The following is a 13,272-nucleotide window of genomic DNA, read 5'->3' on the forward strand; positions in this document are numbered from 1 at the left end:
TGTTGAAGAGGGGATTTGGAGAAATGAATTATAGATTGGTGATGAGTTGTTAATAGGTGTATGTTGTGTTATTATATAATGTTTTTACCCACATTGGATTCTTTCCCGCATCGTTTTCTACCCACATTGGATTCTCCCACTAATATTGGTTTTCTACCCACATTGGATTCTCCCACCCGCATCGTTTTCTACCCACATTGGATCCTCCCACTAGCATTGGTTTTCTACCTACATTGGATTCTCCCACCCGCATCGTTTTCTACCCACATTGGATTCTCCTACTAGCATTGGTTTTCTACCCACATTGGATTCTCCCACCCGCATCGTTTTCTACCCACATTGGATCCTCCCACTAGCATTGCATTGGATTCTCCAACTAGCATTGGTTTTCTACCCACATTGGATTCTTCCACCCGCATCGTTTTCTACCCACATTGGATTCTCTCACCCGCATCGTTTTCGACCTACATTGGATCCTCCCACTAGCTTTGGTTTTCTACCCACATTGGATTCTCTCACCCGCATCATTTTCTACCCACATTGGATTTTCCCACCAGCATCGTTTTCTACCCACATTGGATTCTCCCACCAGCATCCTGAATACAGCTACACAGGAAGTCAATACGGAATACCTGACTACAGAGGAGGTGGATACGGAGGAGTTGACTTTCCAGACTTTTAGTATTTTTCATGTATTATGTTTTGCCTATTTATCATGTAATTTTCAATTCATGTTTTTGCTTTCTATGTAATAGTCGTGGATTTAGTAATATGAATGTCTGTTTAATTTAATCTGAATGCCTATTTTATATTAATACATTTAATAATATTATTACTAATATTATTTATATTATATAACTTTTATTTTTTTATTATTTTTATATATTCAAAATGAGAGTAATATTAAATAATATTAATTAAAATATAAAATTCCAATAATTAAAGAAAATTAATTCTATTTCTTATTATCAATTCATTAAAGAAAATTAATTTTATTTAAATATATGATTACATTATATATTTTTAAAATAAGTAAAAGAATTAAAAAATTGAGAGAAATTGAAATGGAGTTGGAAATGGAGGAGTATGGTTGGAGTGGTAAAACTCTAAAATGACATATTCTATTGTAAAACCCCGAAAATTTGAATATAGTGTGATAAATAATTATAAGTATGTTATATGATGAAAATAATACATTTTTATATTTGAGTATGATAGGAATTGATTTGAGATCAATTCAATGCATATTTGTGAATATACGAGTGTAAATACACAAAACATGCACAAAGGCAAATAGTGAGAATCTGAGAATTTTGACTAGTTGAGAGTTTTTATATTTTGCACACTGATTTATTTAGAATCTGGGAAAGTGTATAAGATCAAAGTTGTAGGTCTCTTCAAGGGCTTTCCAACGAATCTTAGATCACCTCATTCCGAGATCATATGAGAAAGTTATAGCCTTTTCACCGAACCCCAGTCTGAGAATGACCCAGGAACCTGCGCAGTCGACCGCCGTGGTCGCTGCGGTCGACCGCGCAGCGAACCTGGTTCTGCCAGTTCTGTTTCGGGTCAGTATGTTTCAGGTTGGTTTTGTTTATACCAAACCCGGTTGTTACCCCACTTATATATACTCGTTTTGAAGCTCTCAGAACCCTCTATTGAACCCTAATAGCCTCAGCCCCCTTCTCTCTCTCCTCTCAAAACCCTAGCTCGGTTTGTGGCATTTTTGGGCGTTTCGAAGGATTTTCGGTGGAATTTCGCGAGATTCTTGGTGGATTCAGCGAGAGGAATCATTCTCCTACAGATCTAGGGCTTGGTTCTCATCAGAGGCGAGTAACATCTCGCCCAACTTCACCTCTTTTCGTTTTCATGCTTAAATTTGAGTTTTTCCGGTTTTATTGGGCCTAAAATCGTATTTTGTATAAGTAATAGATCTTTATGGTAACTTAAGTATTTCAGGTTTGTTTAAAAACCCACCCACGAATTTGTCTTCATGAGATCTAGATCTGAAAATGATTTAATAAGAGTAAATCATGTTTTTTCTGCTTTAATGACATCTAAATCATGATTATTTTCGTTGGAAATCTAACTATTTGATTTTAAATGATTAAAACTTGTAGTTTTCTGTTCTATGACTTGGTATAAATGTTAGATTTATGTTAAGATGGAAATCGTCGATGTTTGATTGGGTTTTGAAGCCGACAGAAACCCTAACTGGGCTTCTGTCAGCTTCGCGGTCGACCGTAGTGGACGCGGCGGTCGACCGCTCAGAGATAGTCTCAGCAGAATGTTTCTGCTGTTTGAGCGGTCGACCGACATGACCACAACGGTCGACCGCCGATCAATTTTGAGCATAGTGGCTTTGGCGCCGTGAGCGGTCGACCGGAGTGGCCTCTGCGGGCGACCGCCGCACAGTTTTGGCCACTGTTGTTTTATTGTATATTTTCGGTGTGTTCGAGCGTTCGCCTCACTTATCTGGCACTAGTTACAATGTTAGTGATTTTTATCGGTACATGTGAGTAGACTTTTGACACAAGTACCGATCCGCACACCGAGGCATGTGTGACATGAGTCTATGTGTATCTTTTGTGTATGTAATATATCATTGACACTTACAGTCTACATGATTTACTTTTTAGTCCTCGTATTGGACACTCATTCATTTCAGTCCTCGTGTTGGACATTCATTGTACCCTGTCCTCGTGTTGGACATGTATTACTTTTTAGTCCTCGTATTGGACACTCATTCATTTCAGTCCTCGTGTTGGACATTCATTGTACCCAGTCCTCGTGTTGGACATGTATTACTTTTTAGTCCTCGTGTTGGACGCTCATTCCATTCAGTCCTCGTGTTGGACATTCATTTTGCTTAGTCCTCGTGTTGGACATGCATTGTTATTTAATCCTCGTGCTGGATATGCATTACCATTCGGTCCATGCGTTGGACAACGGTTATATTCAGTACACGAGTTGGACGTTCACTTGCATATTAGACCACGCGCTGGACATTTGTTAAGCTATAAGTATGACACTTATCTAAATCAGGACATGACATGATTTCATGAGATTTGGACAATGATAGCTACCTAGACTGGACACGACACTTATGTGATATTGACCTTTGACACTTATATGGTTTCGGCGTGACTTTTGATTAAGTATTGGGATAGGCTGTTTCTTTTAGTTTATTATTCATGTAGTAGACTTCGGGTTTGGTAATTAGGGATTTACAATTTGAGATAAAAGGTATATACATGAGGGTTTCCTTGTTTGGATTATTTCGCTCGACGTACCTATGCTCGTGTTGTAATTTCCTAAATACTAAAACCCATTATTTGCTAGGAGTAATGATTTTTGACTATTATGTAATAACTATATTTTCTGTATACAACGAGCCCTTTCCCTTGGGGTTGGTTGTGATGTTGCTCGCTAGCGCTTTGACGCTCGTTGTCCCTCCCCCTTTCAGGTAACGAGCCAGGAGCCCGGAGAGTCGCAGGTTGATGGCGACACACTTTAGTGTTCAGCTGACTATTTTTTTAGATATGTGAGACATCTATTTGATCATTACTATTATTTCATCAGTCCTTCGTATTTTATCTTTTACTTGCTTTTGTACCTACACCTGTCATTGACTCTACTAGAGTGATAGAATTGTGATGGTGAAACATGTTATTGCACGGTGTGGTGCATGGCAGGTTTGACATTCTTGGTTTCACATTGGACTGCAGCCTTGTGTGAACCCAGGGGCGTCACATCTATGAAATATGCTAAAGTGGGGATTGCAAAATGCAGTCCCCCATTGGAGTTGCTCTTAGATCGTCATGTTTCTGTACGTTTCCTATTTTTACTCATGAGCCAAACATAAGAGTTCTAATAAAATAGCTTTCCATCCTCATTTTTATTTCTATTAAAAAATTATTGGAAGGCATGTAAAAACTTTTCCAGTACACTTTTCCTACTCCTTTTCTTTTACCAAATGGACCAAACAGGCCCTCAGGGCATCTCCAACCCTTTGCCTCAAAATGGTGCAAATTTTGCACCAAAATGGTGCAAAAGTCACATCTAACAGTAATTCATCTCCAACCCATTGCACCATTTTTTGCACCAAAAAGGAATATTCTCAGTATCTTTCTTTTTATCTACTTTTATATGATTATTTTTTATTCCCTATATTTTTAACTATTTCAACAATTAACCCCACATATCAAATTTTATTTTTTCACATATTTTCCAAACAAAATGATTTATTATTTAAAAATTAAACTAATAAAACAATAAAATATTATTTTATTAATTAAAATAACTTGATTGCTAAAATATTATATTTTTATTATTGATATTGCCAAAATATTACATTCAAGAACACAACAGGAAATAAAATTCAAGGAAATAATTAAACATTAACAACAATGTAAAAAATACAAATTTAGTATGCACTTAACTATCTGAATTAGTGTATTCCTCCCATAGATGATCTATCAATGCATTACGAAGCGCAATATGAGCATCTTTATCCTTGATTTTTCCGTAACGTGTAATAAATTGAGTAAATCTTGTAGTTTCATCTGCTACCATATCAACTTCTGGTGTTGGTGCTTCCCTCACTTCTTGAATTGGTGCATAAAGATCACGTTCATCCTCGATTATCATATTGTGCATAATAATGCATGCAGTCATTATGTCATGTAATACATGTTTTTTCCAAAAACGTGCTGATCCTGCCACGATTGCAAATCGTGATTGGAGAACTCCGAACGCACGTTCTACATCTTTTCTACATGCTTCCTGTTTCATGGCAAAATATTTTTTCTTCCTACCTTGTGGCTGTTGGATTGTTTGTACAATAGTAGCCCATTTCGGATATATACCATCAGCTAAATAATAACCCATATTATACTCTTTTCCTTGAATAACATAGTGAGCGGGAGGAGCAATACCTTGAGCTAGGTTAGAGAAAAGATTAGATGACTCCAGCACATTGATATCATTATTGGTACCTGGCATACCAAAATATGCGTGCCATATCCAAAGATCATAATCTGCCACAGCTTCGAGGATAATAGTTGGTGACCCACTACGTCCTGTGTATTGCCCAGACCATGCTGTTGGACAATTTTTCCATTTCCAATGCATACAATCAAGACTTCCTAACATTCCTGGAAAACCACGTTTTTTTCCAATATAGAGTAGCCTAGCAATATCGTTAGCGTTAGGTGTTCGTAGATACCGCTCTGCGAATATTTCCACCATAGCACGACAAAATTTTGTCATACTTTCAATTGCTGTTGACTCACCTATTTTAACGTATTCGTCCGTAGCATCAGCTGGTAGACCGTATGCCAACATGCGAAAAACAGCTGTTACTTTCTGTAACGGTGATAATCCCATTCTACCAAGTCCATCACTTCGTTGTTGGAAGTAATAGTCATGATCTTTCACTGCATCAACAATACGAAGGAACAAACTTCTTGACATCCGATATCGACGACGAAACATATCTTCTCCAAAACGTGGATTATCGGCAAAGTAATCTATGACCAAATTCTGATGCGCATTTTCTCGATCGCGGTTGATCACTGCATGACCGGGAATCGAGCCACCATGGATCGGTTGGTAGTTGTGTTGACGTAAATTGTTAACGAGGATCATGTTGTTGTTGATGTACTCACAAATTACTTCTTCGGTTTCATCAATCTCTGCAATGATATTGGACAGAAAATTATCATCATCCGAAGATGAAGATGATGATAAGTATGATGGACCTCCAACATCGAAATTCATTTTTGAAGTAAGAAAAGAATGACTGAAGTATGCAGAAATGGAGAATAATAATTTTAACACAACAACGAGTAATTGTGTGGATGTACCTAATCTAGTATGCTATTTATAAAACTTTGCTTAGCTGTATACATTGAACAATGTGTAAAGTTGAGCTGATTTTAGGAAATGCTTTCCAGCTGTTATCAATTTGTCACAAAATTCAAATTTGCTTTTAGCTGTATACGTTGGACAATGTATAAAGCTGACCTGATTTCAAAAATTGATTCCCACTCGTACAAAGCTTTCACACAATTCAAGGAGAGCTGAGCTGTGTATACGTTGGACAATGTGTAAAGCTGACCTGATTTCAAAAATTGATTCCCACTCGTACAAAGCTTTCACACAATTCAAGGAGAGCTGAGCTGTGTATACGTTGGACAATGTGTAAAGCTGACCTGATTTCAAAAATTGATTCCCACTCGTACAAAGCTTTCACACAATTCAAGGAGAGCTGAGCTGTGTATACGTTGGACAATGTGTAAAGCTGACCTGATTTCAAAAATTGATTCCCACCGACAACGTTGGATAATGTGTAAAGCTGATCAGTTTGTACAAAATGATTCAATTTCAAATGTTGACCACCGACAAATTCAAACCAACCGCAAATTCAAATTCAAATTCAAACAAAAAAAACAAATTTGGATTGGCTATAAATAACATTCACGAATTCTACTTCAAACCACCCAATTCGAAGTATTTCTTCAAAGTATTTCTGATCTCCAAACCAACCAATGTCTGTTCGATCAACTGGGTACACGGTTACTGAAGATGTGCTCCTTTGTCAAGTATTCTTGGATATTTCTCAAGACCCTATTATCGGTAGAAACCAGTCTCGAGATGCATTTTGGTCTCGTGTGGAGGACAAATACAATGAACTTCGAGATCAGCATTTTGAGATGCGTGTGAGCCGACGTTCTCGAATGGAAATCATAAGTAATGAAGTAAGGAAATTGAATGCGTGCTTGAGACAAGTAGAGAATCTGAATCCAAGTGGTGCTTCAGATGAAGATATTGTAAGTATTCTATTAATTATCGTTTGAATTTTATTATTATTGTTGAAATACATAACTTGATGTTCACTATAATTTACAGTTAGTTCGAGCAAAGATGTTATTTATGCAAGAACCGAAGTACAAAAAAGGTTTCAAATTTGATCATGTCTGGAATATGGTTAAAAATTTCGAAAAATTCAAAGATGATGTCCCCACAGCAAGACAAGTTGGTCGAAGACAATCCCAAAGTGTGAACTTCGACTCGTCACAATCAGATAATCCCACTCCGGAATCTCCTATATCAACATCTCCTGGATTGTCATCATTTACTCCATCTGAACGACCTATTGGGGTAAAAAAAGCTAAATTGAAAAGGAAAAATGATGATCATGAGTCAAGTGTAGTGGACTCCAGCATTTGATATCGAACGAGAAAAGATAGCTATGAAAAAAGATAGAGATGAATGGAAAATTATAATGAAAGATTTGAATTCCATTGCTGATCCAAACGTGCGTGAGTACGTTCGAGCTCAACAGATTAAAATAATACAAAAAAGAAATCAACAAGAACAAGGGTCTGCTTCTAATTTTGGCAATTATTTTAATGATATTGGACACTCTGGCCCCGATCTACCAGATTATTGAGAGTTGCTTGTCCATCTTAAGTAACGTCACCATGTTTAGTTTGTATTTTATGTTTTATTTTAATGAAGTTTTATATTATGTGTGTCAGTTTTTATATGTTATGTATTTCAGATATGTAATTTATATTTGAATTATGTATTATGATTGCTCTTTAATGAAGTTTTATATTATGTATGTCTAGATTTTAATATTATAATTAATAATAATGTTTGTTAAATTTTAGCATTTTTTTAATTTAAAAAAACCATAATTTATTTTGTCCACATTATACAATTGGGGTGAAATTATAAAATTTAAATATTATTAGGGTTGTTTTATATATTTAATGAAACAATTGGGGACAAATTGTAAATATATAAAAGTATGAGGTTTAAAAAAAAATAAAAAATAAAAAAATAAAAAAAAACAGTAATGGGGGATGAACAGTGCGACGCCAAATATAGCGTCGCGCTGTTCATCCCCGTCAAAATGCGGCAACAAATGCCGCTCGATTGGAGCTCCCACGCAGCGGCATTTTCCCTTTTCGCCTCAAAATGCCGCTGCGTTGGAGATGGTCTCAGGTAAAAGCCTGTTGCGACGTAGCTAAATACTGTAGACGCTATAGTGCAATCATTTACCTTATTATTTAAAGCCATAAAGGGTTTCTTTAACTCAAAACCCAAAACCTTACCCCTATTCAGTTCTAGGTCTTCCCTCTTCCAAAAAGTGCCATAAATCCAAAGTTTTGCTCCCATTATCTTCAAAAGAAAGTTTTGCCCCCATTTATTTTAGAACCCATCCTCTTCCAAAATGAATTTTCACCTGTAAATCTGAAGTTTCACCTCCGTTAACTTTTAAACTCATCAACTTTCTAAAAGGTTTATCGCCTGGTGATTTACCCTTAATCATTTTTTACAGTTATTAAATATCTCTCTCTCGATCTCTCTATAGCTACCCCTTGGTCACACCTCCCCCATCATCCAAACGCCATAGAAATACCCCACCCCTCCCACCCTCATCGCCTCATACGACCAGCCCCCTCCACAGCTCTCTCTCTCTCTCTCCATCTAAACTCTATGCTTTCTTCCCTAAGAATCAAAATGAAATTTATTGCACTGCATCAAAGATTAATCAGGGCCGAAAGTATCCATACCAACAAACCCACCCACCGCCGACGGTCAGCTATTCGGCTTGCCACATGTTCGCGACGACGCGGACCCACCTGCCCCGCCGCCTCCTCGGCATACTACGCCAATACCATCAGGCTTGGCGACGGCAGTGCGCGCTAGCGAGTGCCAGTACTGCTGGGGCCGCAGTTTGCCAACCTCCCGAGGCCGCTGGGGGGTCAGGCCAGAACGCGCGTGCACAAAAAGAGCGCCAGGCAGGCTCAAACGCTGGCGCAGATCATTGCAACACGGCCGGAATGACGGGTCACCGCCCGCAGTAATGATGGCTCCCGCGCGGAGCATGCTTACGCGGCGGCGGAAACCCCCATGCTCGGGCAGGCAGCGCGCCCTTTCCTTTCTGCCCTCTGCAACCGTGATCTACTTGTCGGCCGCCCGGGCCACACTTGTGCGCACGTGGTCGGCACGATGGGCGTTTTCCCTCTAGGGCCCCACCGCTGGAACCTTGGCGGTGCCGTCTATGGGGATCGGAAGCGGTTCGACGATTGGAAAGCGGGTCGGGTCGGATGGCGAAGTTTGGCGGTCTGGATTTGCACGCTCATGCCTGGCGGCCTAAGCGGGTGCCCGCAGATTTGAGTGACTCGGTTTTTCGAGACTGAAGCAGGTTTGTGGTATGAATGTTTACAAACGCTGCGGGCGAGGGAGTGGGCAGTCATGTAAAATTTTTCTACCATTTTTTCCTTTTCAATTTTGTTTATTATCTTTCTTTTTTTGCTTTTTTCTTTTTCTGTTTTTGGTTTCGGCCAAGGAGATAACCCACAGCCTTGTTATGGATGGGACTGCAATTCTTGCTAGAGCTTCGTAGCTGTCCTGGGGGTGCTTATTTATTTATGCCTTTTTCTTTTTGCGCTTGGAGAATTAAACATTTATGATGATGTTTTGTTTTAATGTTTAGCTGGTTATTGAGCAAGCAGGAATAATTATATGTAGTATTAATAAGCACTACAAAAATTATTTTAATTTTATAGGGCAAATGGCTCAATGGGGTAAAACAATGGCAGTTTGATGGATAACAAAGAAACAGATCTCCTTTTTTCGCGGTAGACTTTTTACCACTTTTCTATCTAGTAGTTAAATTAGGTAGAGATCCTTCTAAAAGGGCCTGTTACTGGTTGTGGTGCCAAAAAATTAAAGAAAGTAGCCCAAAAAATAGCTAACATAGAAAAATTTAACTTATATTTTCCCCCAACGATCTAGGGCTGTTTGGGTTTTGGGGGGTTTATGCCTGCGGAAGGGGGGTGGAAAGTGCCGCTGCGGCATTTATGGCAAGCTTTCTCCCAAAAGACGCCCCTCTTTACTAGCGTTTTTGGAGAGAAAGCTGGCCATTAATATGGCAGGCTTTCCACCCCCTACCCCCGAGCAAAATACTCAAACAACAGCCCCTAATGTTTAGCTGTAAGAAAAAAAAATAAAAAGAACATTCTCTTTTGCCTCTCCGCCTCCTCATCTCGTCACCAGGCTGTCTCTCTCATTCTCCGCTCTCCATCTGCTTTTCGGCCGCCTCTAATCCCTCTTCTCCCTATTTCTCCTCCCCCCTACCGCTTCGCATAGCTGCGCGGATCGGTTGTCGAAGATCGTCGGTTCTGGGGCCGGCCAGTGGAGGGGACAAATGAATGTGCTTGAGCAGCTAGTCTTGTTGCGGGACCCGCAGGGTGCGTGGTGGATTGTCAATCGATGAGATCGCAAAGGTGCCAGGATCCTGGATGGGAGAAGGGGAGGGTCAATGAATGGGAGTACTCGGGCTGGTCTGATTACTGGCGAGGAGAGAAGAGTTAAGATTTAACTAAAAGCTGTGCCATTTTTTAATCTCTCGCTCAGTTTTTATTTAGAATTTGTGTTTAGGCTGTTTGGAAATGGAGAATTAGTATCTTTTTAATAGAAATTTAGTACATTTTCAACTGGCTATAAATCAATAACTGAGTTTAGGCCCGTCGAGTGCACCAGATTTGTTTAATATAACAGGAAATTGATGTAGCAAAAGATACAAACAGTTCAAGAACAGTTTAAAACCGAAACGATCTTGTTTGAAAAATTGAAAAGCACCGAGAGAGTTAGTTCAAATCTCAGGAGAACTTATTATTTTTATTTTTTATTTTCAAATTTAATATGGAGAGCTTTTGTGAAGAAACTTGACAAGTTTGTCACTTGCAAGAAGATAGGCAATTGATATGTTTGCCAAGTGTTTTTAAAATGGTAGTGGGCCATTTTTTTGCCAAGTGGCCATTTTTGCCAAGTGGCGAATTGAAGGGTAAACAACTTTTAGTAATAGTATATAGATTCTGATGTTTGGTTAAAAAAATCAATTTGGGCAACTTCAATCCTCCCAACACAAGTAGACTGGTAAGATACTAAACTAAGAGTAATCTTGAGAGGAATCAACAATTAATAATTATAAATATTCTTATTGTTTCATTTATAAACTCATACCAAAAGACATATTGATTGTTATTAGATGATCTTACATCAAATTTGAAGCAAACTAATTAGATGTAATAGTAACCCAAAGTATATTGATAATCATTCAATCAACTTCTACCCAATATATCATAGTAGTGATGTATAAATGTAGATGTGATCTTGTGGAGCTATTCATTTTTGTCATCTTTAAACTCTAAATGCAAATTCTTCATCAATTAAACGCAAGCATTTTACTTTGTCATACAAATTTTCCTATCTCCCCGCCAGTGGAATTTTTGCATATAGTCACAATACTTTGGGAATATGCTCGTTAGACTTCCTTACCTTGTCAAGCTCCATCGTAGAGCTAAATCATGATCATCATTTTCCCTTTGTTTAGATTTGCAGATCATTTATTACTCCTCGATTGCATGGGGAGGGTTGAAAGTAGTCATAGATTCACGAAGTATTGTACTGGAGTCCATATTTTGGCATCACTCCTCTTTTGTTGAATTTCTGAATGATACCTTGAGAATGAGGAAGGCTACTCACGCTATATAGTCATAGTTATGAAATTTACTTAGCCGCGTTTGCGGAAATGAGATTTGAATTTGAGATAAAGATTTGAAATCTTCAATGATTTCAAAATCTAAAAATTAAAATCCATAGATTTTAGCAAATGACTTGTTTTGGATATAGTTTTTAAATAAAAAGAATTTCAAATCCCTTGATTTCAATCTATTGGTTTGCATACACATGCTTTGTACAAATTTGAAATTGATCACCAAATTCAAAGCGCCAAATCACAAACAAAGTAATCATTTAAGGCTAGAAGATCCCCAAACTCAGCTCCTTAATGTGAAATGAGAGAAATGATACCAACATTCAAGATGAGGCATTACTGTGAGCTTGTATTAATGCAGCCTTTATAACCGTTAATAACTCGATGCCTCAAGCGAGAATGTTAAATGTGGAAGCCAAAAGAGACTTCCGATGGAGATTGAAATATGTTCATTTTAGCTTGCTATCAAAGATATAGAGATATGAATGCTAAAGCAATGCATCAACAAGAAACATTCTAAATTCTAACAAGTAAACTCAATAAGACTGCTAGAAAGTAGACTATTGCAAAGTTATAACTAAAGTAACATAATAACTTTGCTAGAGATCATGACAATAGGAACAGAAATGTTTCACAACTCACGCCCACAAGCTTGAAAGTATTAACATAGCGCAAAAGTCTCAGGAATGTCACGACTAACATGCAAATATCATAAATTCACTCCAACAAATTTCAAGCCATAAAGTCAAATCATCTGTTTAAAGCAGGCAGCTTTCGTCAGCTAGGAGTCTCTCTGTAATTTGATTTTCGCCCCGAGACTTAGAACATCATGATTCGCTTGACCCACTTCTTACGAATCTCAATCAAACTTTGCATTGAAATCACGGCTACAGTGAAGTAAATGACGCAATCATTAGACCAGAATATACACAATATCAACTTATGCTTACATCAAAAAGTATCACTTACTTTTATTACGGATAACTTAACTCAACACATCAATGTATTTGCCCAGAAAATACCACAAAGATGAGGGCAACAATTTTCGGCCTTCGATACTTCCCCCTAAAACAAAAATTTTCTTGGGCAACAGATACGGCCTACACATACGAAGCAACATAAGCTATTGGCACGCCAAAAATTCAAAAAAATTGAATTTGATGAAGTTGAACCAAAAATTTAAGCTTCGACATCCGAACTTAACTTTTTGCTCAAAGTTTACCGGTATAAAAGTTAAACTGTATTGCACTTTGTGGGGCTATTTCTAAAATCAAAAACTTTTGGTAATCTAAAGTTGGCAAAAGAGGCACTCTGCGGGAAATAATTTTGCGGCAAAAACTCCTTCGTTACGGCACAGTCTTAGAATAGCAGTGAGACTTTTAGGCGTATTTTACATTGAAAATACACGCCTTTTTATATAAATCTAAAGAACTACCCCTCAATTCCAGAAAGCTGAGCTCGAATGCCAACTGCATGCTATCTCACTTTTAAATCTGATCTACTTCAAAGTTGTTGCAAACTTGCCTACGTTAATTTGGAGCTCTGTGCAGCTATCAAGATTCCTAATGAGAGCATATCATTCTACGGAGGTTCCGCCAGAGTAAAAACCGAAAAATGCCTTATTTTAAGACCGTAGCAAAGTGCATGAGCAGAGTTGCTGCGCATAGGGTTAGGCACAAATCCATTGCCTTATA

At 38.1% G+C, this 13,272-nt stretch overlaps 1 protein-coding gene across 1 annotated transcript; it reads right to left on the reverse strand.

Moving 5' to 3' along the window:
- Positions 4,438–5,781, reverse strand: LOC109841805 (putative nuclease HARBI1). The gene has a single exon (XM_020410744.1). The coding sequence runs from the start codon at positions 5,779–5,781 to the stop codon at positions 4,438–4,440; it is 1,344 nt and encodes a 447-aa protein (XP_020266333.1).

The sequence above is a fragment of the Asparagus officinalis genome, chromosome 5 (genome assembly GCF_001876935.1).
Source record: "Asparagus officinalis chromosome 5, Aspof.V1, whole genome shotgun sequence".
NCBI classification, from domain to species: Eukaryota; Viridiplantae; Streptophyta; class Magnoliopsida; order Asparagales; family Asparagaceae; genus Asparagus; species Asparagus officinalis.